The following is a 25,074-nucleotide window of genomic DNA, read 5'->3' as shown; positions in this document are numbered from 1 at the left end:
GCCCTGGGGGCGGACGCAGCGACGCGGTGGGCGCTGGGCGGGGAGTCCACAGGCCATCGCCTCACGTGAGAGCTGAAAAGGGAAGAACCGGGACGGCGCGGGCACTGAACGGGGTGGGTTGCCACCCGCTCCCCGGTACCGCCGCCTCGGCAGCGGCACGTTCCAAAGCACCGCGTACCCCGCTCCGCCGGAGCGCCGGAGGAAAGGGCGGCAGGACTACAAGTCCCAGCGTGCACCGCGGTGCGCCGCCAGCGCCGAGGGTCTGGGGGGGGCGCGGGGGCTGCCGAGATTTGTAGTCCCGCGCGTTGGGGTGGGGCGGGTTCGTCGCGGGAGCGGCGCTGAGGTAAAGATGTGCCCGGGCGGGGAGATCGGCGCCCTCCGAGGGGAGCTGAGGGTCCCTCGGCCGGGCTGGGGATCGCGGTGCTGTTTGCCGCGGCTTCCAGCGGAGGGGATGGGCTGTGTGGCCGTGTGGGTGCTGAGGAAAGCTTCTCTCTGCTTTTTCCGTAGTTTTTCCACCATGAGGACGCGATACCTGCTCCCCGCCCTGCTGAGCGTCTCGCTGGCGCTGCTGGGGCCTGGCGGTGAGTGTTTGGTCAGCCCAGCTTGGGCCCACAGGGCTCCAGACCAGAAAGAGATGGAAAAGGGCAGCTCTTTAGTTATCCCATGACATCTCTCCAGGGATACCTGTGCCATGCTTCCCATCAGCTCTTCTCTCACGCCTTAGCTCGGCTTCGTGTGCTTCTACACTGTACTACACTGGCTGTGCACCTCGTGCTCCAAAATCACTTCTGCAGATTGAATATTGCCTGGGGTGCAGTCAGTGATGAACTGGGGAGCTCTTCTGCACTTAACTTCTCACAGACACTGTGTAATATGTGGCAACAGACAAAAAAGATGTCGAGGCCAACCTGTGCAACCTGTATCTCTCTCTGTTTCTGTAAATTTACATTCTCTTGAACGTACTTGGATTGAATTTGTAGCCCAAGAAACAATTTTTATATTAAATTTGGGGCATTTATGACTCCTAGATCACCAGGATCACATCAAGATCTAGGATGAGTTTTCAGTACCCTATAACCTTACCTTGGCATGAACTTTTGTTACACTTCAAGCATTTAAATTACTTGCAACATGTTCAAGCGACAGTTATTTACTTCTCTTTTTAAGTTGTTTGGTTGGCTTGAAATAAGCTGTACTCCCCCTTTGCTTTTTATCATGTGTACTTATCTGATTTATCTGATACTGCAGGGACCAAGGGGTAAAATATCTATGGCACAAAAAAAAAAAGAGTAGGTTGTTCTTCTGAAGGAGCTGTTCATATTAATTGAGATTTGTGGGGTTGTTTTTTTCCCCCCCCACAGATGGAGCCATTGTGTTGTCAGTCCCTGAAGTGGTTTCTCTAGAAAGTGGAAGTTCAACAAATGTCACTATCTCTCTGAGGTAACATCATGATTGAAGCTTTACTTTCCCTTTGCAACATGGGCTGTCCTCCATAAGTGAATTTGCAGTTCCTCCCTTTCTAAAAATTGATGCTTAAGAAAAACTTGCATTTCCTAGAAGGATTACATCCTGGATAAATGCTCAGTGGAGTTCTTCAGGAAAGCTGTGCAGAACTGTGTCACTTTGAAAGGTTTTATTTGTTTTGTCTTTCTGCTGTAATTTCTGTCTTTCATCACCCCAAGTACATGGGTAATGAGCACCAGGATAGGATAGGACAGGATCTTTTGGTGACTTTGCCACTTGTGTGGAGAAAAGTACAGTGTGGCCATACAACCATCACTGGATCAGATAAAAGAACCAGTACAATACTCACACAGTTTGCTGCTGGTTCCTCTGAGTATGAGGCAGGTTCTGTTGTGTGTGGGCTGCTCATTGCTGAGAGGATTGAGCAGATGCTCCCTTGCAGACCCAAAGCAACCTCTGAGCTCAGGCACCAGCCTAACTTGTTTTTCTGCCTTCTCAGGGCTCCACTAAATGAGACACTGGTGATAACTCTTAATATTACACACTCCTCAAAGCACAGCACCATTGTTGAACTTCCTGATGAGGTGAGAGCACAGACTTGAAACCTTATGCAAAAAGCTCCTGCTATTATGGTGCAACTCCTTTTTCTTCTCTCTGCTCTGCCTTGCAGGTACAGTTCCCTGCAGGTCACACTAAAGCAGCCTTCCAAGTGAAAGCAGATGATGTGGGACAAGTAACAGTTCACCTTTATCCAAATAATTCCAACTTAACCGGGTGAGAAACTGGTTTTTTTGTTCTACTTACTATCCTGTAGCTTCCTAAAAGTTGGGGTAACTATTCCTAGGAGTTAAATGGGTGGGATGCAGTTAAGAAGATGTGGTAAACCCTGCAGCAAATCCCCAAGTACTCAGATAAATAGAGGGTACAGAAGCTGAGTGGTGTCGTAGATTTAATTACAAGATGACTGAGTTCTCATGGCTCCTTAGTCTGGTTTTAATAGTGCCTCCCAAAAGTATGAAGATTACATGACAGCTTTACTCCTCTGGGAAGCATTTGGCTGTCAGTATCCAGTGGGATGCTGTTCTTACTGCGCAGGATTTGTTCTGGACTTCCTGGGGTGTGTCAGTTAGGGGAGCCCTCTCCTCACAAATGCCAGTTCTCCCTCCTGGGAAAATCCTAGCCAGATGGAGAAAGCTCGATTGCATTTGCCTATGGCTCAGATATTACTGAGCAACAGGGTACTCTTGTTTTACTTCCTTGTTTTGCTTCTGCTTTTGAGACTCGAGGTGAAGGCAGAGGCCAGCACGTGGAACGCTCACAGGGCAGCACAATCACAAGGGTGAGGAGTGCAGCTCTGCTCTTGCCTCACAGACCCTGTGCTGAGAGAGTGGAAGCCACAGGTACAAAGTGACCTTTGGGAACATTCCCATGGTAAAAGGATGGAAAGGAAAGACTTGGGGAGTGGGAGATGTCCCAAACATAACAAGGTCACAAATGAAAAGGGGAGCAACTCAGCTGAACCCAACTGAATCTTTATTGTCGTGTCTCAACACCTGGACTCTCTTCTCTCAGAGAAGAATATGATAAAATCTCCTGAAAAAAGCATTAATTAACTTATTCTTCTTCCATTCACCATCAGGCATAGGATTCAATTTCAAGTGATTCACAGCATCATAGTGAGATATGCTGATGAGGTGATTGGCTGGATCTATTTCATCGCCTGGTCCATCTCCTTTTATCCTCAACTCTTTGAGAACTGGCGAAGGAAAAGGTAAAGAGATGTGTTTGCAAGTCACTAAAGCACTTCTGCAAATCATGTTCCTAGCTTCAGTCTTGGTTATTTGGAATTTTCTGTGGAAAGGGGGGGGAAAAATGCAAAGGTAGGGTCTGAATAATTGCAGCCCTAGTGAGATTTTATGTAGGCAGGTTAGAGGGAAACCAAGTGCATCCTACAAACACCTGATCCTAAGATTTGGCATCTAATACGAATTTGTGATAGAGGAGACTTCCCCATTCCTTTTGGTGCTGTGTTGTAAATCACCTGGCTGAGGCAGCTGTGATAATCACTTTCAGAGATTACCAGCCTTGAGAGGTGTTTCTCAGACACCTCCTTATAGTGTCATCATTAGGCCAAGCTCCCCTTGAGCTAAGTGACTCGAGGTAGGAACATTATCATATATGAAAATGAAACCATTTGACCTGGCAATGATGCACTTGTGCTTTATGGATTCAGGCTGGAAGGGCTTTATCAGACAGGCTGAGCTCATGGAGCGCTGCAGTTAAAGAGCAAAGACAAAAATTGATCCATGTGAGCTCTGTTATTTCACCCCGAGTCCTGATGAACTCACAGTGTTGTGTGGTCACAATGCCTGAAGCTTTTGCTTTCACCACAAACTGCTTTAAATAAATACATTCCAGGGTCAATTTGTCCCTGGAACTGCCTGTAACTCTCTAATGCATGTTTCTCTTTTTCCCCCCCCCCCTTCTCTAGTGTTGTTGGACTAAGCTTTGACTTCATAGCATTAAACCTCACTGGCTTTATAGCATACAGTGTGTTTAATGTTGGGCTCTTCTGGATTCCCTTAATTAAGGTAAGCATAATTGTGTCTTAGCATGTGGTGGGGGTGGGTATGTGCAGTAGGGAGTTAAGACACGTGGCTGGTTTTGCTTTCTCTTACCTTTAGGAGGAATTCCTGGTCAGTTATCCCAGCGGGGTGAACCCTGTGGCCATCAATGATGTTTTCTTCAGTCTCCACGCAGTAGCCCTGACCCTCCTCACCATCATCCAGTGCTGCATCTACGAGGTGGGTCTGGGTGCTGGGTTCACCTGTGGGCTCTGCCAGACCTCCCTCTGCCAGGCACCTCCCTGCTCCATTTGGGCTCCAAAATCCCAAATTCCCTGCACTTCCACCGGCCATCACAGGAGCCAACCTTCACAGTCTAGCTGCCTTCAGCTTTCCTGAGCAAATCTTATCTACTTCAGCCTCGTGGATGTTCTGAGCTCATAAGTAAACTCCTAAGGGACTCAAAATAACTGAGGCAAACAGCCAAGTTCATAAAGTTCCCAAATAGATCACTAGCCAGCACATAGATTACAGCTCTTCACAGCACAAATGCTTTGCTGTTTCTTTGGAGCATTCTTCAAGCTATGATAGGGCTTTAGATACTCCCTGCAATTTAAACACAGTTTTTTCAACTGCTTTCCTAAAACAGCTGTAAATGCCCTTTCATAATTCTCACCTTTTCAAGTGAGACTGATTGTTACAGTCAAGTGATTCTTACTTAATCCCATTGATTGTTTCAGCCAGGTGGTTCTTTGTTTGATTTTCACTGTAAACGACTCTCATCTGAACAGGCCAATTTTCTCTAGATGGTAACTGTTTCCCTCTTGGGGTTCTTCCTCTGGTCATGCTAAATCTAAAACTGTAACAGCCCATCTGTCATCATTGACAGGTACTACAGAATTTTTCTATTGAAGAATTAGAAAGCAACCATAAATCTTTTACCATAATGGTATTATCAGCCTTTTGTGCCTACAGGAACTCTTGATCTCATCAGGTTGCATTTTGGAGATTTGTTACAGATTATGCACCATAAATACTCAAGAACACTGCTGCCTCTTGCTCAGGGACAGCAGTGTTTTAAATTATTGATATGAATATTGCTCTTCAGCTCTTGGAAGCCTCCAGCTGGCTGCTGTAGCACTTGCTTAATTTTAAAGTTCTCCTTGTGGTACCAGCCTGACTGGTAAAACAGGTTTGGAGTGTAGCATTGCATGATCCTGAGCAAACTGTATCTTTGTGTCTGGGGATGTGTGACCTGGCCAAAATGTATCTGTGTTTGTATTTCAGAGAGCAGGTCAGAAAGTATCCAAAGTTGTTGTTGGACTCCTGGCACTTGCATGGATCTTCACCTTCACAACGCTGTTCCTGGCTGCAGCTGAGGTGATGACATGGCTGCAGTTCTTGTTCTGCTTCTCCTACATTAAGTTAGCAGTCACACTCATAAAATACTTCCCACAGGTAAATCTGAATTATTCTGCTTGCATTCCATATCCCTGCCACCCTAAAGCTGCAGTGCATGCTCTTGAAAGTCTGAAGAGACTAAACCACCAATGATTATTTATTAACAGTGACAAACCAGTAGAATTGTACTGAAAGCTGCTTGAAATTCAATCCCAAATGCCTGTGCATGACACTCTGACTGACTTCTGTCACACTCCCAGGCCTACATGAATTTCCGTAGGAAGAGCACTGAGGGATGGAGTATTGGAAATGTGTTACTGGACTTCACTGGGGGAAGCTTCAGCCTTCTCCAAATGTTTCTGCAGTCATACAACAATGGTAAGCCTGGAACTGAGGTGCTTAATGGGATGGAAAGTCCCACTGCAAAGCAGATATAAAGCAGATATAAAGCAGAAGGTTATCTCAGAAGAATGATGTTTGTGCTCTGTGTGGGGAGCTGTTCTTATAGAAAGGATAAAGGATCTGTTCATATTCCCTCAAGATATAAAATGAAGTAGTCATCCTGAAGAAACCACAGGAACAGTTATTAATTAACTTTGCATAAGGTGTGCACTGCAGTTAGTTTTAGGTGTGTCTGAGCAGTCCAGGTAATAGACATGAACTTCTCTAAAGGGTCTGAAGACAAGACTACACTTGAGGAGTCAGACTTAACTCTAATTTTGTGTTTGACAGATGAGTGGAGGTTAATCTTTGGAGATCCAACCAAGTTTGGCCTGGGTGTCTTCTCCATTGTCTTTGATATTGTTTTCATGGCCCAGCACTACTGCCTGTACAGGAGACGAGGGTATGAACCTTGTGAATAACAAACATCACTTGTGGAGATTAAAACTTTAAACTGAACTTGGCCCTACCCTGTCTGAGGGCTTTCAAGATTCTTGCTGCCAGTTACCAGAAATACTGATTCTGATCTCTGTCACTTGATCCTCTCTGGGCTGGAACACAAAATGTTGCCTTGCCAAGCACTGGCTGCCAGATGCCTTAAGGACAGCAAGCTCTCAGCTGCACATGGGAGACTCGTGCCTGATGGAGCTGCACACACAGCTCAGAAGGAGCTGTCCAAGCAACACATGGCTCTTTTTTCACCAACCACAGGGAAGAGAAAGACCAAAGTGATGTCTTTCTGATTGGAGGTGAAGCACAAAGAGCAGAGTTCTGTCTTCCAAAAATCTGAATCATGTTTAAGCAACCACTTAATATCTTTAAGTAATGACTGAAGGCTGTCTGTGGATCCAAGTGCTGCTGCTGACCTTTCCCAGACAGCTCACAGTCCATCACCACTCAGGCTGGCCACAGCAGTACATCACAATAATGGGGTTGGTACAATTTGAACTCTTTATTAAAAAAAATCCTAAAAAACCAGAAGCTGTATTCTTATTTCACTGAAAGCTCTTTCAAAGGTGCTAAGACAAGTAATTAGAAGGGAATCTGTGCATTTATACTTGAATGCTTAGAACCTTATGTGTCTTTCTAGGTGTCAACCTAAGGAAAACTAGATCTCAGATGAGGTTTGACAGTTCCCCATCAGTGAAACTAGACCTTACTGATCTCAGTAATTCCACAATCTACTCTTAAGCCAAAAAAGGTCACAGCTAGAGGCACCCAAGTCATATGGCACACTCAAATATAAGGAAAAACAACTCAGGAAAACCAATTTTGTTTTATTGTGTGTAAAATCAAGTGAAAAAAGCAGTACAAATAGCAGTGTATCTTTATAGTAACAAAAATAACTCCAACTTGAAAGACTTAAAATTTACTACTGAATTCTTAAATTACAAAATTCCAAAGCAGAATTGTAGTAATTCCAGAGATATAAAATTGGTAAGTAGGCATCTGCTGCAGTGAGGTACTGAATAAATTAGTTGGCCACCTCCTCATGCTCTATTTACAACAGCTTACCTCAAGGCTGCTTAAAGAAACTATAGATATGTATAGATCAACTGAAAAGGATTAAAAACTCCAGGTTTTGGATAATTGTAAAGCTAACTGGCTAACAAACCACAGGATGCTAGATCATGGACTTAGAGTTGCAGCAAGACTCTTCAGTCCTGTGGCATGTTGATTTAAAACACTTAGTATCCTACTAGAAGTTTAAATTTGGTCAAGAGGCACTTCTGCAAATTACTGGCATAGTCATCTCTTCCATCCAATAAATCACTGATTTAAGCAGAAACTTCTAAAACACAAACCAAAATCCCTCCCATTTCAAGTCAGATAGAAGTGGAATGAAGGCCTGAAAACTCTACAGCTATGAGCAGCATTTCTGGTAGGTTCAGGAACATTGCTTTGTTTCCTGCTCAATTAAACTCAATTCAGCTGATGGTACAAACTGGGAGTAAGGAGAATTCAGGTTTTACCCTGCCAGTGAGGTTGAACTGTAGTGTCCATTAAATTGTAGTGTACTTCACAGGCATTGATCTAACACTTGTTTGTTACTCAGCTGTTTCTTGCCTCAAGAGGCTGCTTTGTCCAGGGAATCTTTGCAGGAAACTGTAATGCCCCAAACCTTTCAGCCACTCTCTATCTTGCACACAGTGAAGGATTAGTACAGTGCTCCTCCCCACAGCACTGTGCAGCTCTTAACTCTGGCATATGAATTTGGTAGCAATGTGGGGGACAGGACAGCTCCCTTCTAAAAGCTTAGGCACAGCAAACCCTCTGGTCTCCCATAGCAGAAACCACATTTCCTCCTAAAATAGGAGGCTTTTGTGCTACAGAAGAATCCTGTCCAAGTTAAGGCTTTTCCAGTTGCTCTTAGATAACTTGGGTCTGTCCTGTCCTGAAAGTCATGACTACAGAAGTCTTGCCATGTACCTGCAGGGCAGACTTTAGAGAAGCACTCTGCTGAGGGGAGTATTGTTTTACTACTGCCAGTTACACCAGAAGAAGTTAAAATAAAAAAGTAGTGTTTACCACAGGTAGGAACATGCACTCCTTCCAGACAACCTGTTCCAGTCTAATAGTTGCTTCTTTCTTTGATAGCAGTCTATACATCTCCCTTCCCACCCCCTCCCCAGCTGGATGATGGATTAGGACATCATGGATTGCTGCACAGCCTTCTGCAGGGACTGCCTGGTCACCAGCAGCCGTACCACCTCCTCATTCCTTTTGGTCAGCCTCTTCCTGGCCTGGTCATGGGTCACCATTGTCATATCCCAGCCATTCACCTGGGAAAAAAAAAAACATAAAATAAGGCAAATGCAAGGACTCACAGGTGTCCTGTAACTGTTCTATCAGAACCATGTAGTGGATATGGTTTTATGCCACAGCTCAGTTTATTTATAAACCCTACAAACTGTCCTGGTAAGTACCCAGAAGATTATTTTCCCCAGCAGATGCTTCTCTGCAGGGTGCAGCTGGTACTACATCACTACTGTCTTATCTTGGTGCTTACCTGCATGATCTTATCTCCAATCTGGAGTCCTGCAACTTCTGCCGGGCCTCCCTGTGTCACCCTTGTTACGTAGATACCCTGGGAAAAAATTAGTGCTCATTTACTAAATGTGGAAGGATTCAGTATTCAAGGGCCATTTGATTGACAACACAGAAAAACTCTAGTGTATTATGAGATTTTAGTTAAAAACAGGCTCATGCAATGTTGGAAAATAGAAAAGGTGTAGAAGTCACTTGAATAACTGGATCTACAAGTGATAATGGGGCAAGAGAGTAGCTGTGGTAGAGGGCAGATGATGACTTGGGTCAGCCTTTGGGAGAGGGACTTGCTACAGAAAAAGATTATCTGACCTTGTCAGTCTTATCTTCAGAGAAAGGATTCTGAGTAGGGTCCTGATCAATGCCACCCCCAATGCTGAATCCCAGAATTAAATTGTCACCTTGACGAAGCTTATGTATTTCAATTCTTTGCTGGAAAGAGAAAGAGATCAAATAGCTGAGCATTGTGACAAGTGGAAGAAATCTCAAGTGCATTTCAGACGCTGATAATTCAGATCCAGTTAGACTGTTTTTCACAGAGATCCCACGACACAGCCCAGCCCCTCAATTACTCAGAGCTGTCCTGCCTGCCCAGGAATAGAAGGGAACAACACTAAAACCAGAGCAGGTCTCTTTAAACATGACTCATGCCTTGATAACCAGCAGTTACTCATGACCAGCCTCATCTTGCTCATTATCCACATGCCTTATGTTCCTGCTAGTCCTATCAGCAGAAATAACAACCTATTATTAGGATGGCTCTTTTTCAGGATAACTTTTGTAACCCGGGGCAGGTTCCTCACTGCCTGATGCACAGAGGCATCTGACCAGCTTTGTGCATTATGTCAGCATTGTAGAAATGCCAGCTGGTGCAATTAATTCCTGAGCCAGGGTGAAAAGCCACGGTCTTAACTGACACAGCAACCTCTCGAAAAGTGCTACGACCCTATCTAATGGAAGATGTTCCTGCTCATTGCAGGGGATTGGATGAGATTACCTTCATGGGTGCCTTCCAACCCAAACCACTCTGTGATTCTCCTCTCATGGCCCTGTCACACAGACCCTGAACTTCCCCACTGAATTCCAAACTCCCTGGATTCCAAACATCGGAGCCATCCACGCAAGCACAACCCCAGTTACCGCTGCAGGCAGAGGAAAGCACAAATCCCTCACTCGCACTTCGTGCTGATTAAAGCCATTATCTCCCTTTAAAAGCTCTGCTTCCTAACCCCACCCAGACACGCAGGTGCTTATCCTGCTCTGCCCTCGCAGAGGGGGATCCGCACCGAGATTGGGCTCGGCTGCCGCGGGGTCCCGGTACCGGGAGAACGCGTGTCTCTCGCTCCCTCTTCTCTAAAGCAACGCCCGAGCATCCCCGGCCGGGGGTCGGTCCCTCCGCCCGGCGGAGTTTCCGCTCTGTTCTCCCAGCCGCTATCCCGGACGGAGAATCTGACAGCCCACGCAGCGGGGAGCGGCTGCGGGGCGGCAACCGGGGCCGGCGGCGCTGCGGACAGAGCGGCCGCGGAGCGGGGCTGCCCGGGGACCTCCACCCTCCGACTGCCGGGCACCGGCACCGTCACCCGTGTGCCGTGCCTAACCCCGCAGCCTTCGCCCGCTCCTTCCCCGCACCCGCGAACCGGAGCTGCCCCGGGGCGGCACCTCCGCCCGTGACAGCGCGCAGGGCGCTGCCGGGCACCACCCGCATCCACCTCTCCATCCCCGCCAGCAGCCGCCACCTCGGCACGGTATCCCCGGGATAATGGTGACCGGCTGGGCCGGTAGGAACGCCGTGCCCGCCCCTCCCGTGCCCACTCACCACCACGGCGGTGACCGGCTGCCCCGGTACGAACGCCATGTCCGCCCCGCCACCGCCGCCGCCCGAACAAAAGCGCCTCGCCCGGCCCCGCCTCCCGCTCCCCGCCAGCCAATCCGACCCCGCCCTTCGCTCCCCGCCAGCCAATCCGACCCCGCCCTTCGCTCCCCGCCAGCCAATCCGACCCCGCCCTTCGCTCCCCGCCAGCCAATCCGACCCCGCCCTTCGCTCCCCGCCAGCCAATCCGACCCCGCCCTTCGCTCCCCGCCAGCCAATCCGCAGCCGCCCCGCCCACGGCGCGCCGCCCGCGCGGCCGCGTCCCGTCGGCCCCCAAGGCAAGATGGCGGCCGGGCGGTGGCGGCGGCGCGGTCGGGGCGGGCCGGGCCCGGCGGGCGGCCCGCGGTGACGGGCGCTGAGCGGGGTCCCTCGGCGCGGTGCGAGGCCTGACGGAGCGGCGGGGCTGGGCGCCGCCGTGGATGAGAGGTACGGAGGAAGGGGAGGGGCGGCGGGAGGGCCCGCGGGGCTCTCCCGGCGGCCTGAGGGCGGGCGGGCTCGTACAGCGCGTTTGCTTCACCTCAGTGTCGGTGCGAGCGAGGAGCTGCCCGAGCCCGGCGCGGAGCCATGGCCGCCGTGGTGGCCAAGCGCGAGGGGCCGCAGTTCATCAGCGAGGCGGCGGTGCGGGGCAACGCGGCCATCCTGGACTATTGCCGCACCTCGGTGTCCGCCCTGTCGGGCGCCACGGCCGGCATCCTCGGCCTCACCGGCCTGCACGGCTTCATCTTCTACTTCCTGGCCTCCGTCCTCCTCTCCGTGCTGCTGGTGCTGAAAGCCGGGCGGCGGTGGAACAAGTACTTCAAGTCGCGGAGGCCGCTGTTCACGGGGGGGCTGGTGGGAGGGCTCTTCACCTACGTCCTGTTCTGGACTTTCCTGTACGGAATGGTTCACGTGTACTGAGCAGCTCCGCGGCGGACGGAGCGGCGGGACTGTTGCCAAAAGTCACTACACCATAGGCCGGCTCACTTTCCACACTGTTGTCCGTGGCTCGTGTCGTTAATGCTGTTGGTAAATTATGTCCAAGTACAAATTAATCAGTAGCACTGTTCTATTAAAACTGAATGTGAAGCACCGCTTGGATGCCTCCTTGTTTCCTTGTTAGGGGGTAATTTCTGTCCCTAAGAGCAGGCACAGCTGTGGGGTTTGATTGATATATTCCCTGGATACACACACCAGTTACAATCCCCTCTGGATGTGCTGCCTGTCCCTACACACAAACATTACAGCAGTAACACGGCAACCTGAAATAATTAAATTACTTAAAAATAATTTTGCTGACAAAAGGAAATAACTAAGTGGATGTAAAGGTTTGGCACAGAAACATACATGCAAATGCTCTCTTCCCTGACTGCCATCAGTAAATGGCACTGTCACTGGTCTCTAGAACAGCCACAATAGGGGATAATTCCATCACGCACCATCCAGGTAATGCCTTTCCTATAGCCCTGTTCTGTGAAAATAAGTGATTCATCAATGTGCTCACATCACTATCACCAGGAGAAGGTGGTGTGACCTGAAAAAACACTTACAGAACACTCCCAGGGAGCACTGGCCTGAAGTGACACATTTTATTGCTGAACAAGAAACACAAGGAGAAAAAAAAAGTCAAAGTCAAGAAACAAGTCCTGAGAAGGACTCTGGTTATGTTTTATTAACAGCAGGGCTTGTAGGAGTTGTGTTACAGAGTCTAAAGAAAGGAAACACTCTAGGGGATCTGGGGGGCCTGGAGACTTAGATTCAGGAAATAGCTTTGGTCATCTCACAGGAGGATGTTTTGGCAAGTTAAAACAATGGTTTCAGCAGAGCACAGTCAGCTCTGCACATCAGGAGGAGCTGCTTGGGTGCCAGGAGTTGTGCCAGGCCCTGATGTCACATGGGGGGGTTCTTCATGTGTTTCACCATCTAGAAATTACACAACTTCTAGATGGTGAAACACAGAGTTTTAATTAACCCTAACAGTCAAAAGCCTGGTGGTAACTCTTGTGCAGTTCCCCACATGGTGACTTGTGTTTGCCTTGAAGAGAGACTTCTGACATGGAGAGAAGGTTTTGGATGAGATCAGAGCACCAAAGGTATACAGCTTAACCTAAATGAACTCCACTGTTTAATTCTATTTTCTAGCCCCATTTTTTGCTCGCTACACAGAAGCAGAGGTGGGGACCTAGACTGGGTGGGGTTTGCTGTCAGTGGCTGGGTTCAGAGTTTGCCACTGCTAACAGGTGAACTTTAATTTAGGATGAACCTGTACCTCAGAGTAACGACTTTAAATAAGTTACAGCAGAGCTGGGTGCAGCTGCTGGTGCCATTTGTGCAGACGCTCGATGGCAGCAGCTCCCTGATGCCACCCTCAGACACTGCAGAAGGAGCCCTGTAACTTTTGGTATTCAAAGCATGCACAAAAACATTTAATCTTTATCAGGACAGCTCACAGTGGTGATGGGGCAGCATGTACAGAACACAATCATATTCCTTAAGCCCTTTTCTGAGATTATTCACCTCCCCACATGAGATAAATGGACAAAATAGGCTGCAAGGAGACTGATGCTGCTGAGAGACAAGCACTTGTATTTCCTGGAGGTCACTGGTGTTGAAGTAGCAGGCAGATATGTTCTAACTTCCCTGCTGTTGGTGTATTTGGAGGAGGTTGGCCCAGCCCATGTCCCTGGCACAGCTGCCCTTCTCAGTGTGCAGCACAGCCCAGGGTGCTGTGAGAAACAGAGGCACTGAGTGTCCATCCAGCTCTGCCACCACAGAATCAGGCAGTGACACAGCAAGGACAGTCCCGAGCAAATGAAACCAGGCACTGAAGGAAGGAGGCAGAAGCTGTGCAGGTGCTTCCAGGGCCCCCCTGCCTCAGGCCCTGCAGGATCACAGCCCCTTCCCAGCCCCAAGAGCTGCTCCAATGCCACATTTCCCTGCACTTCCTGAGCAGAGCAGTCCTGCTGCTTCACAACGGATGTCACATCACCCAGGCAGGAGCTGGAGGCAGTGGCTGCCAGGGCAGCAGAGCAGGAAACAGGTTGGGTTTCAGCTTCAGCCCTTCCCAAAGTGCTCCCATCACAGCTTTTCTCCACGTGGAAGCAAAGCACAGCCACAGGACAATGCTGGCTACTGGCATAAGTACAGATATATCTATCAGTGGATATAAAAACATTCATTTTTGTGCCTTCTTTGTCCTTTTATAAAAATCCTTTTATAAATCCATAGTGACAACACGTTGCAAGCTCAGGCTACCAGAGAAATCTCTGGGAAGAAAGACAGTCTTTAAAGAAGGTTTTGTCCTCTGGGAATCCTGATCATAGTAGGCCTGACCTGGGGTACATCCACCTCCCAGTGCTGGTGTGGTGCCACACCAGTGTGGATTTCCTGGAGCAGGAGTCCAGCTGGCAGAGCCACTGCTGTGCCTAGAGCTCGCCGAGCTGCTCTGGGCTCTGATTCCCGTTCAGCGTAGGGCTCGACAAGGACTTCCTGGAGCTGGACCTGGGCAAACAGGCACAAGGACAGGATGAGCAGCCTGGGTTTGTTTCAGGAGGCAAAAATGTTCCCAGCCAGGCCTGTCTCACCTTACCCCAAAAGCCCCTCCACATCTCAGTTTCACGAGGCCATTGCCAGTCCAACCCTGACACAGCAGCTGCCTTTCCTCCCAGCTCATTGCAGCAAGGAATTACAGAGGAAGCCAATAACTTGGCCAAAATAATTTGGAAGAATATATTTCCCTGGAACTGTGCTCCTGTATGTCCTCCTATTTCTATCAGTCTTAACAAAAAGCCATGATTTTTAACACAAAACCAGGCCCACTTACTTGACTTCCTCATACTTTTTGCCTCGATAAAAGTTACTCTTCTTGATCAAATATAGCAGCACCAGGTCACAAAAGAAAGCTCCCTGCAAAGGGAAAAAAACTTGTGGTTTATCTTTGAAAGGAAGAGGAAGTATTCTGAACTCATTAGAAATGAGCATGAATGAAAGGATAACTTGTAGAAACTGTGTTTGCCTTCATTGTCCATGCATTTTCCAGAGTATGTATATGTAATATACAGATTGTGGGGGTGTTTAGACTACTAGGTTTATTAAGAAAGAACCAGGCACTGAAGGAAGGAGGACATAGACACACACCTGGCTGAGTAGTAAAGATTCTGCTGGAGAAGGTTTAAACCCCCCATCCTATTTGGGGTGTGGGTCCCTTGGGGTTACTTTGAGATAAAACATTCACTTACAGCTCCCATGAGTGCCAGCCCCGAGCTGATATTGATAATGGTGGGAATGATGTTAAATTTCCCTGCCTGGAAGAACAAAGGTCATGAAGTCACCACTGAGAGAACAACCCACAAAACAAACTCAAGGGTGTGGTACTGCACTGGGGAAGCTGCTGCTGCCCCTGGGTGCGTTTTGTTCCCAGGCACAACCACAGGGGATTTGCAGTGGAGGCTGAAGGTCTCTGTGTCTTAGATCTGACTGTCCCTAACTGCATTTCTGAGCTTGCATCATCCCTGGATTAGGCTTTTTCTCTCTGCAGTGCTTGCACATGGAAAACAAGCCTCTGGGGCACATTTATTTCTGTTAAGGCTTTACATGAGCCTGGTTTTAAGTAGAGGAGGTGCAGGCTTAGCTGCACTACAGGTGATCTCTCTCACATGGGGATTAGCTCCACATGGATGGATGGGAAAAGCCCTTTCTACAACAAGCCAGAGAGGCTGTCCTCCTCGCAGAGCTGCCTCCCCCCACTTCCTTTCTCTGCAGGCTCTGGGACATCCTGACCTGGCTCTCACCTTGCCATTCACCATCACATCGAAGCGGATTCCGTACGCTTTAATGAGCGTCCGGTAGTCGACCCCCTCAGCATCCCGGTAATACTTGGCAAACCTGGAATACAACAGTGCTGCCTTTAATTCCACCTGCCCCTCTGAAGCCTCTCATCCCTTCAAAGAGATCTGTTCCCTCATCAAAGCCAACTTTAGCCTGCCAGGAGCACTCCCTACCTCCCTCCCTCCTCTGCAGCGCTCTGAGCTCGGCTGCAGCAGTGCCTGGCACAGGCTGGTGCCACTCACTGCCAAACTCAGCACCTGCCAGTCCAAGCAGCCCAGCCCAGCTGTGGTACTGCATTGTGCCCTCCTCTGTACCCACCTGAAGTTGTACCCAGAAGAGATGGAGGTTTCTGCAGACTTGTTATCCAGCCGGCTAAAAGAATAGTGAGGATTACATTCAGAAGGGGCTTTATCAAGATCACAGTTCCATTCAATCTGAATTCCTATCACACCACCCTTAAAAGAGAGAGACAGGGTGAGTTGTTTAAGCTTAGTTCAGTTAAAGTGTCTTCAAATTTGTCAGACCCTTGGGCAGGCTTTCCCCAGGGGCAAGAAACAGCTGCACTTCTGGTCAAACAAGGGGCACACACTCCTGCCTGGGCTGAGTTCAGGTGTGTGACATTAATCCTGTTACTACTCTACAACCCCACTTCTCTCTGTGCTGGTATCCAGAAGTTTCTCATCCCAGGACATTAATTTCATTCCATTCTACACTTCAGTGGGGAAGACTTTTATGCCGGGGTGGATTTACAGAGTTCTGGCTTTAAACCAATCGTGTGGTAATGTTGAAATTAAATGAAGAATCCCTGCTGGCAGAGCAGCAGTTTGGGCAGCCTTGAATAGAAATAACTGACCCAACCAGCTTTTTGAGAGGACCCCCATTCCCTGGGGTCAGGATAAATGGAACCAGCCTGACTTTAAGCATTGGTACCTCTGCAGTGCAGCCTGGGCAGGAGGCAGCTCCCTGGGCAGTGACTCCTCAGAGCCTCCCAGTGAGCAGTGAGCCAGCTGGGATCACCCACGAGCCCTGGGGACCCTCCTACCTCCGAGGCCATTTCCTGGAAGTTGCCCCCAGCCCAGCGGACGATGTTCCCCAGCACGAAGATGGGGCAGTAGGGATGCTCCTGGCTGTACCGACAGGTCTTCAGGTAGGACTCGTTGTCAGTTGCCAGCACATTCATCCTGCATGTAGGAAACAGGGAAATCCACCTTGGCTCCCTCTTTCCTTGTCTTCAGAGCCTGCAGCAGGACTGCAGAGACAAGAGGCTTCTCCAACACCCTCTGTGCACGGCAGCCTTGTCACCCTGTGAGTGTCTCTGCTGCTGGCCTGGGGAAAGCAGTCTCTCCCCCAGAAATGACCTCCTGGCCAGAAAATGATTTGGCCAGCTGAATCTGGGCTCAAGAAAGGGCTCACACAGAACAGATTGCCAAACTGCTCCAGGGCCATCTGCTTGTCTCAAGGGAAAACAAAAGAACTCTAGAAAAGCCTATCTGAGCCCAGGACAAGAACCAGAACGTGCACATTTCTGCGCTGCTTTAGTTTGTTCACATTGCAGCAGCAAAGGCAAACATATTTGTTAAATTTTCATTTTTTGTCAGCCTTGTCCAGGCACTTTATTTTTCTGGAGGAGAGGGAATATCTATTGAGCAGGAGCAGCTCAGGAACCTGTGGCACTTACTTGGAGAACTTAAACTTGGGGAAGCGAATGGAGTTCTTGATGTAAACAGTGAAGTTTTCTGCACTGCCCAGCAGTGGTTTCCTGGAAGAGAAGGGTTTGTTCTCTGTCTTTGTCCCCGGCCCACGTGTGAAATTTTGAATTGCCATTTCAGAAGCAGCTTCATCCAATAGGTTGGATGGCACCAGGCCAGCTGTGCCACTTCCCCCACAGTGCCAGCAAGGGGTTGGTGAGGAGCGTGCAGGTCCAGAGACACCCCGAGAGCTGGGAGCAGCCAGGGAGGGAAGCAGGGGGAGCAGAGGGCCAGTCCTGCCAGGAGAGCCTTGCAGAGCCCCCTCCTGCACTGATCAGCCAACATTCCAGCAAGCACCCAAGCAGAGGGACACAGGAACTGCCCTGGGTGACACACAAGCCAAGCAACTCAAGCTTGGAAATAAGACACGTACTTGGGCTTGGATCTTTTCTCCACTGGGCACCAGGCCAGTATCTCACAAGTCCCTCTGGTGCTGCCCTTGTCTTTCAAACAACGGCCAGTCTTAACCCCTGTGAGCAGACATCACAGAAAAGGTCACACCGAGCAGTCACCTCCTCTCCTTGCCCACAGGGCATGTGAAAACAGAGGATTTTCCCTCTCCTCCCTGCTGAAAGGGCCTCTCAGCTGGAACAAACGCCCTCTTGTTGTGTCTCTGAGCAGCCCAGGGTTCCCTGGCCCAGCTACCACAGAGCTGTAAGCAAGGCAGGGATCTTAAGAAAAGAGATGAAAGGAAAGAAAGGCCTTGGTGCTCTCTGTAATCAGAGATTTGGGGGTGTACCCGGGCTGAGGGCTCTGAAGACCACCAGACACAACACAGACAGGGACATGTCTTACCATTGCCAGCCACCACTGCTTCCCCTTCCAGGCAGTCCGTGTCCTTGTCACACAGGGCATCAGGAATGTTGGCACTCTGCAGAGGGGAAAAGGACACAAGTGACAAAAAGGACACCAGAGCCAGAGAAATTTCTGCTGACATGGGGCAGATTCTGTGTGAGCACTAAAACCACACAGCTGAAGTGGTAAATGGGGGTCATGCAAACATATCCCACCACCAGAAGCACCAGCATTCAGCCACACCCTCCCAGGTTTGGGTTCTGCTCAGTCTGGAGAGGGGCAGACTTAAAAAAACCAACATTAGTACTCAGCAAAACCAGGCAGGAGCCCATTTTGCTTTAAGATAACCCTACCTTGGATCTAAGCCACAAAGTTCTCGTGCCCAAATGTGCCCCTGTCCCGGCTGCTCGGCCACCAGAGGAGAGCAGTGCCCTGAGCAAGCCAGCTGTGCCCCCGGTGTGACATGGAAAATCCTTCTGCTCCATGGACAAAGCTCTCCCTGCACAGCACAGCTTCCTCCCCGAGCCCCAGCCCACTCCAGACATCTCCACAGAGGATATTCCACATGCCACAAGCACCTCATGCTTTCAGGGCATGTTCTGGAAGGTGCTGGGCAACCACCCTGTGTCTGGGAGGTAACGAGAGCCTGCATGTTCAGCATTTCCAGGATGGGGCTCTTAAAAAGTCTCCTCTCCCCATAACTACCCCAAGTCACATCAAATTTGTTTTCCCGGGGCCTTTTCTAACCCTGAGCAATCACTGCCTGGTCCCATTTCCAGCTGGGCAGAAATTCAACACCACTTAAAGTCAGGAAGGCTCTGCATGATCAGTGCTTCTGGAAATTAAGACAGCTGAGCCTCCCACGTTTACAGTAATTTCCCAAGTGAACTTTTACACTACAGGAAAAAATACTTGTCTTTCATCCTTCCTTTCTTTGTTGCTCCAGAAGTGTCCTCTGTCAGTTCTTATCCCCGGTTTTGCAGGGGTCTGGGGGTCAAGGGGCTCAGTTCTTCCTACCTCAGGACACACGGCTTGTCTCTGGTTTGGGGTCACAATCAGATTTGTCATGACAAAGAAGACGCTTTCACCCTGCAATAAACAAAGAGTTAGAAAACTTGGTTTACTTTTAAAGCAGGAAGCTTTGTTCAGAAGAGAACAACCCCCTCTCCCCACAGCTTTTCAGGCTGAGATAAAACATCACCTTTTGTGTGGATATTTGTTTGGATGAATTCCCTCACACTGTGGGTGCACTCACAACCATGAGAGCCAGCCCACGGTCCTGGGGGGAGGCAGAGCACCCCCGGCATCTCAAATAAAAAACTCACAGCAGAAAACCCCTTCCAGCACCACATTCCTGTATCCCAGCTCCTGCTAATTCACAGGGAAGACCTGGATAGATACACTTCAGCACCCACAGGGGGTGATGCCAACCTGGGGAGGGATGACATAGTCTGCAACATCCCAAATCCTCTCCCCCAGCTCCGAGGTGTTGGTGAAGGCCACCCCTTTCAGCTTGGTGATGACAGAGCTCTGCAGGGACGTGTCTGTGTCCTGGTAGCCTTTCTTGACCACAAACACCCACCTGTGTGAACACAGCAGCGTTAGGGGAGGTCAGGGAACGAGTCAGGCAGAGAAATTCACACTGAGGTCAAATCAAACCATGCCAATGACACCAAAGCCTCTGCAACTGCTAATAAAGGCTAAACCCTTGGACACAAGCTGTGCTTGCCAACAGTGGAGGAATGTGTAATAACAGGTCATGAGGTATGAAACCAAAGCCTCCATCTGTGCTACACTCAGCAACCTCAGAAAGGGAAAGGAAGAGCAGGGCTGTGTCTTTCTCAAGAGGAAAAACAAGAGAGGTTTTTGCAGGTTGCAGGGCAGAGCGTGGCTGGTTTCACAAGTGCAGAGCTCTCACTTTAGCACAGTCAGCACCAGGCTGGGAGATGGAGCCCCTGCAGCTGAGCTGGGGATCCTGGCAGAAAGCTGCAGGGAACATCCCCAGCTGGATCCAGCTCCTTTGTAAGCCAGGGTGATGGGAACAGCCTGGCTGCACCCTGGGAGAGCTGCTGCCTTGCTAAGCAATCCAGGGAAAGGCTTTGCTTCCTTCTCTCCACTGCAAGCAGCAGGAGTTCCATTTCCCTGGGTGAAAACCTCTGGCTCAAACGAAATGCTTCCAGCTCCCTCACAATACTGCTGATATCACCTGTCAGGACAAGAAGTCACCCATGAAGAAGCTGAGGGTGCTGGGGCAGGTTGGGAGAGGAAGAGGCTGAATCTGTGGCACAGCTCCCCTTTTCAGGGCTCTCCTGCCCACAGGGGCTGAGCAGCACTGGTGGCACACAGCCTTCACCTGCCACGTGTGACAAACCTGCATATGAACACTCCCCACTGTTATAAATACATATTATAATAGATGTATTGGCTTTTCACAAATAATAAAATGGATGCTATATGTATAATGTCAAAGATACACTTTTTATTTCTGTTAGAGTAGTGAAATAGCTGATATAAGTATGCTTGTGTTAAAATGCCTGCTTGCTTGGGATAACATTCAGTGAACACATGAACTGTCAACACTTACCATGAGTACAAAGTATGGACCAAGGCCCAAAACTGTAGGTGATGATAAGAATGGATTAAAACCACAACCAAAAAACACACATGCTCCAAAAAGGCAAACCCGAGCATGAGCCATGCTAGACAATTCTTGGAACATGCAGACTAGTTTTGGGGAAAAGTTTTAATATGCATAATTTTTTATTAACATGCAACAGGCTGATGCAATCGAAATGGTATATCAAGGTTGTTTCTGAAATAGCCAGGGTGCTCTTGGTGGAATGCCAGGCACCCAGCGTTTGAACCGTTTGCTTTATTGCCATTTTCCTCCTAATGTCCATTATTAAACTTTGAAATTTTTACAGGAGAGTGACCCTTGTTTTTCACATCCACCCTGGGAACTTTCCTACTTTCCCCTGAAACAGAGGTTTTTGGAATTCACTTAAGTTAACAAAATGAATTAAACAGTTATATTTTAGTTTGTAGAGTTATGTGTTGAATTTTAACCATTTACTTAAGCAAACTCTGCCATAAATACAAAAGGCCATATGACAATGCAAATTTCTGAAGCTCATTGCACAAAGAACAATGCCACAGGATGCAAAGAACCCAGAGAAAGAAGCTTTCCTGTCTTCAAGCCTATCAAGACTGACACAGATAAGCACCAAAGGACCAAAAGCAGAGAGGAAGAGTTCAAAAGTTCAACCATGAAGAAGACCACGATCTTCAGCCTCAAAAGACCACCAGAGACCCCACAGGACCACCACGGCAAACCACCAATCTAGCATGAGGTGAGGACAGGCAGGGCCAAGGGTTGAACATGCATGGCAAAGTTGTGCAATGTACTGCATATGGATTTCTAAATAAAAGCGTGGGTCAGACTGAGGCTCGGGGCACAAGATTTTGGAGAGCAATCTCACTTGTGTTGAGAACACATACCCACTTCATAACTACCCCAAGTTGTGGAGTCTATTTATTTATTCTGTGTATTGCTTCACCCCTTTCCCCAAGAACGCTGATTTCCTTTCCCAGGAGAGCTCAAAAGCAGAGCCTTGCATTTTCTGCAGTGAATCAATGAAGCAATGGCAGCTGCACCCCAGAAATAGCCCAGAAGGGTTTGATGATCCCCACCCCAAGCCAGCCTGTGAACAGAGACATGCTCCTGTAAGCCCCAGGCACAAAGGAGTCCCTGCAGGGACCATCAGTGAGGGTTTGCAGGAGGCAATAGATGCCAAAGGAGGAAAAGAACCCTTCCCTGTGCACTCTGTATCTCCCTTAGTCCTCAGCAATGCTCTCCACAGGATTCCTCCTGCAGGCAGCCCGTGCCAGGAGTAGGCTCTGGGATTGCACAGCTTTCTATAAATACACCCAGCACGTAAAAATGACTCTGCTATATTTAATGAGTGCAAAAACGAGGTGTGGGAAAGGTGAAGGCACCCAGAAGCACAGACAGCGAGTTAGGTGTCACAATCCAAAAAGCCTCCGAAACTCAAGAACCGACAGCACAGGCTGGATAATTCCAGGTCTGAGCCTGCAGGGACCATCCCCGTGCCCATCACACACCAGTGTGACCAGTCTGCTGCAGAACAGGGCCCAGGCTGTTCCCCAGCCAAGCTCTGGAATGAATGCAAGGCAGCTGACATTGCTGCTGCCTCAGCCCCCACAGCCCGGCTGCTGCAGCCCACTCCAGCACAGAGATCTCCCATTTTCTGCTTGCTTCCCTCCCATCTGCACCTGAGCAGGTCAAAAGCTGTGCAGAAAACACAGGTGTGCCCCGAGCCTCAGCACCAGGGCTCTTAATGCTCATTTTTCCTGAGGAGTCAAGCAGTAGGGTTTGGCACCATTCCCACAAAATATAGAAATAAAGGCATAAATAATGCAGTACAAAGCCATAGTCACTGGGTCTATTTTTAAGCCGACCTTAATCTGAAAGGTAGAACTGAATCTAGCCGTCACTAGCAGGTGACAAATCAGACATAACCTATCAGACACTAAAAATGCAGCTGTGTAAACCTGTCTGATGATCTGCATTGCAATCAGGAGGCACAGCAGGCTGTCACTGTGTGCAGAGTACCCTAATTTATCTTTATCGCAGCAAAATCCATCTTTATCACACCAAAATCCATCTTTATCACACCAAAATCCATCTTTATCATGGCAAAACATGAAGCAGAGTGTGATTCTTACCCCACCAGGTAAGCCAGGATGGAGAGCTGCACCACTCGGTAGAGGACCCCGACCTTCTTATTCTTTGCAATGACGTATTTCTCCGTTTTATAATCGAAAAGAGACAGAAATAAAGCCTTCCAAGCCACCTGCCCCATGCTCCCAGCTCGCTCGGCGGCTGGAGCAGGCACAGCTCGCAGCACCCCCACGTGCAGGGCATGGAAACCTGACCCACCAGCCTGATCTCCTCCTCCTCCTCCTCCTCCTCCTCCTCCCTCGGCTGCTCTCCGGCAGCAGCTCAGTCAGAAGGCGGCAGCTGCACTAAGTCACATCCTTCCTGAGCTGCTTTCCAGCTGGTTCACCCCTCTCCCCCTCCAGGTTTCCTTCTCTTCCCCCAGGACCTGCTCAGAATGAAATCTGTCGCAGCACAGAGCCGCGCTCCCACGGGCACAGAATGCGCTGAGCTGGACGGGACCCACAAGAACCGCCCAGCCCAACTCCCAGCCCTGCACAGACACCCCAAAAATCCCACCCTGTGCCTGGCACTGCTGTCCAAACACTCCTGGAGCTCTGGCAGGCTGTGCCCATTCCCTGGGCAGCCTGGCAGTGCCCAGCAGCCTCTGGAAGGGCAGAGGATGCTCAGCATTTCCCTGATGCCCGCCCTGCCCCTGCCTGTCACTGTCAGCAGAGAGCAGAGCTCAGCTGCAGCATCCAAGGGGACCAGGCACAGCTTTTCTCACCATTCCTTAGTGATGAAAGCCTTTCTTCAGCCTTTACATTGGGGTAAATTTTGGATTTCTTAAAAGTTTGCACGAGCAATAGGAGCCAGGGTCCTGGAATGTCGGCCAAAACACCTGCCTGGTAAAAAAACTCACTAACAAATTCTGCATGTGCCTGAGAATAAATCAATGCTTTCCAGGAACTGGGCGTGAGGAAACAAGCACAGAGGGTGAGCAGCCTGGGTTTGTGTCAGGAAACAATGTGGGCAAGATGCTCCCAGCCAGGCCTGCCTCACCTCACCCCAAATTCCCCTCCAAGCAGCAAAATCTCCATTTCATGGGGCTTCTGGAGCTGCCCCAATTCCATCCTGGGTCATGAGGGACCAAGAGCACCAGGCCAGGGCCAGTGACACAGCACCTGCCTCTGCTGCCCAGCTCTCTGCAGCAAGGAATTACAGAGGCAGCCAGGAACTGCTAAACTCATTTCAAGAAATATAATTTCCTGTAATTGACCTCTCTTTGCCAATAACAATTACTGTGCCCCTGTATCTCCTTTTATTTCTGTTAGGCAGAAAAATGAAGAAACTACCCTGCACCAATCCCTTCCCTGGGAAAACCATTCTCAAGATGTCAGGCTTTATGAAAATTTTGTCTTACATCCTCCTTAAATTCTATATCAAATTTAAGCAGATGGATCTGGTTTTTAATGAAGTTTCTTAAAATCACAAGAGAATAACAACCAGCGTCATAAGGAATGAAGAGCTCATTTTATCCCTCATCCTAGAGCCATCCCTAGAGTTAACTCTGCAAAGGGAAAGAAACCTTTCTCCAGCACCTGCAAAACTAGAGCACAAACCTGCCTGTGGCCTCCTTGTAACCTGGTGGCTGCCAGAGCAGCTCTGCCCTGAGCCTTTGTCGTTGTTTTCCAGGTCAATTAATCTGGGAAAGGATTTACACTGTCAATTAATCTGAGAAAGGTTAAAAAAGAAAATCCCTAGAGTGAGAAATGTTCTGCTCTAGGTGAGGCCTGAAGGCGTAAACCACGTTTGATCATTGAAATGAAAATAAAAAAGATAATGCAAACCTGATACTTTCTCGCGGTTTTGGAGGCACCATTAGAGGCAGAAGTGGAAAAGCTGTTTTGGAATAAAAACTTTCCTTTTGCATCAAATGTGCCTCAAATACTGCTCAGCACAAGCCAAATTTTTGCTGACAATGCTTTTGCTGCAGAAGTTTAGCTTGCACTGAGCTGCAAAAACAATCTAGCTGGGACTTTGTGGCATGCTCTTATGGGGGTTGTTTTTATCACCTGGTTTTCACAGCCTTGGGTTTGGTTGTTTTTTTTTTCTTGCCTGAAAATCAAGTTTGTCAAAGTATTTGTGGATGTTCAAACAAGAGGAGTTTTGTTCATAGCAAAAACCCAGTGAAGTCTAATTGTCACCAGTTAGAGATGCAAATCATGTAGCATCTCTCAGTTCTTCTCAAGGGACAGAGGC

General features: G+C 49.0%; 4 protein-coding genes across 14 annotated transcripts; 2 read left to right on the top strand and 2 right to left on the bottom strand.

The window, feature by feature from the left end:
• On the top strand, positions 1-6,851 carry CTNS (cystinosin, lysosomal cystine transporter). Of its 3 annotated transcripts, none has more exons than XM_021524916.2 (11): positions 1-113; positions 508-581; positions 1,362-1,440; positions 1,964-2,048; positions 2,135-2,238; positions 3,104-3,235; positions 3,956-4,055; positions 4,149-4,268; positions 5,316-5,486; positions 5,690-5,807; positions 6,162-6,851. In XM_021524916.2, exons 2-11 carry the CDS (start codon positions 518-520, stop codon positions 6,290-6,292), a joined length of 1,104 nt encoding a protein of 367 aa, XP_021380591.2. In that variant the 5' UTR covers positions 1-113; positions 508-517; the 3' UTR covers positions 6,293-6,851. The 3 variants fall into 3 exon arrangements, with proteins under 3 accessions (XP_021380591.2, XP_021380592.2, XP_021380590.2); XM_021524917.2 differs by lacking the exon at positions 1-113 and adding an exon at positions 139-240; XM_021524915.2 differs by lacking the exon at positions 1-113 and adding an exon at positions 284-343.
• Positions 6,852-7,127: 276 nt separating this feature from the next.
• TAX1BP3 (Tax1 binding protein 3) lies at positions 7,128-10,820 on the bottom strand. 2 transcript variants are annotated; one of them, XM_021524918.2, is made up of 4 exons: positions 10,735-10,820; positions 9,231-9,350; positions 8,881-8,958; positions 7,128-8,653 (listed from the first exon to the last, which is right to left on the bottom strand). In XM_021524918.2, exons 1-4 carry the CDS (start codon positions 10,771-10,773, stop codon positions 8,516-8,518), a joined length of 375 nt encoding a protein of 124 aa, XP_021380593.1. In that variant the 5' UTR covers positions 10,774-10,820; the 3' UTR covers positions 7,128-8,515. The 2 variants fall into 2 exon arrangements, with proteins under 2 accessions (XP_021380593.1, XP_021380594.1); XM_021524919.3 differs by lacking the exon at positions 9,231-9,350.
• A 287-nt stretch (positions 10,821-11,107) lies between these two features.
• Positions 11,108-11,858, top strand: EMC6 (ER membrane protein complex subunit 6). Its single transcript, XM_021524927.2, has 2 exons — positions 11,108-11,214; positions 11,311-11,858. The coding sequence occupies exon 2, from the start codon at positions 11,353-11,355 to the stop codon at positions 11,683-11,685; it is 333 nt and encodes a 110-aa protein (XP_021380602.1). The 5' UTR covers positions 11,108-11,214; positions 11,311-11,352; the 3' UTR covers positions 11,686-11,858.
• Positions 11,859-12,411: 553 nt separating this feature from the next.
• On the bottom strand, positions 12,412-23,317 carry P2RX5 (purinergic receptor P2X 5). Of its 8 annotated transcripts, none has more exons than XM_021524921.3 (12): positions 22,881-23,317; positions 19,566-19,716; positions 19,047-19,223; positions 18,135-18,210; positions 17,713-17,809; positions 17,270-17,350; positions 16,634-16,772; positions 15,910-16,046; positions 15,555-15,648; positions 15,003-15,068; positions 14,588-14,670; positions 12,412-14,265 (listed from the first exon to the last, which is right to left on the bottom strand). In XM_021524921.3, exons 1-12 carry the CDS (start codon positions 23,015-23,017, stop codon positions 14,190-14,192), a joined length of 1,314 nt encoding a protein of 437 aa, XP_021380596.1. In that variant the 5' UTR covers positions 23,018-23,317; the 3' UTR covers positions 12,412-14,189. The 8 variants fall into 8 exon arrangements, with proteins under 8 accessions (XP_021380596.1, XP_021380599.1, XP_077643668.1 ...); XM_021524924.3 differs by having other exon boundaries at positions 19,152-19,223; XM_077787542.1 differs by lacking the exon at positions 15,003-15,068.
• Between the last annotated feature and the right edge of the window lie 1,757 nt (positions 23,318-25,074).

This window comes from Lonchura striata, chromosome 20, assembly GCF_046129695.1.
Source record: "Lonchura striata isolate bLonStr1 chromosome 20, bLonStr1.mat, whole genome shotgun sequence".
NCBI lineage: Eukaryota > Metazoa > Chordata > Aves > Passeriformes > Estrildidae > Lonchura > Lonchura striata.
Note: the sequence above shows the minus strand (reverse complement) of the source record. Positions and strands in the feature narration are given on the sequence as shown.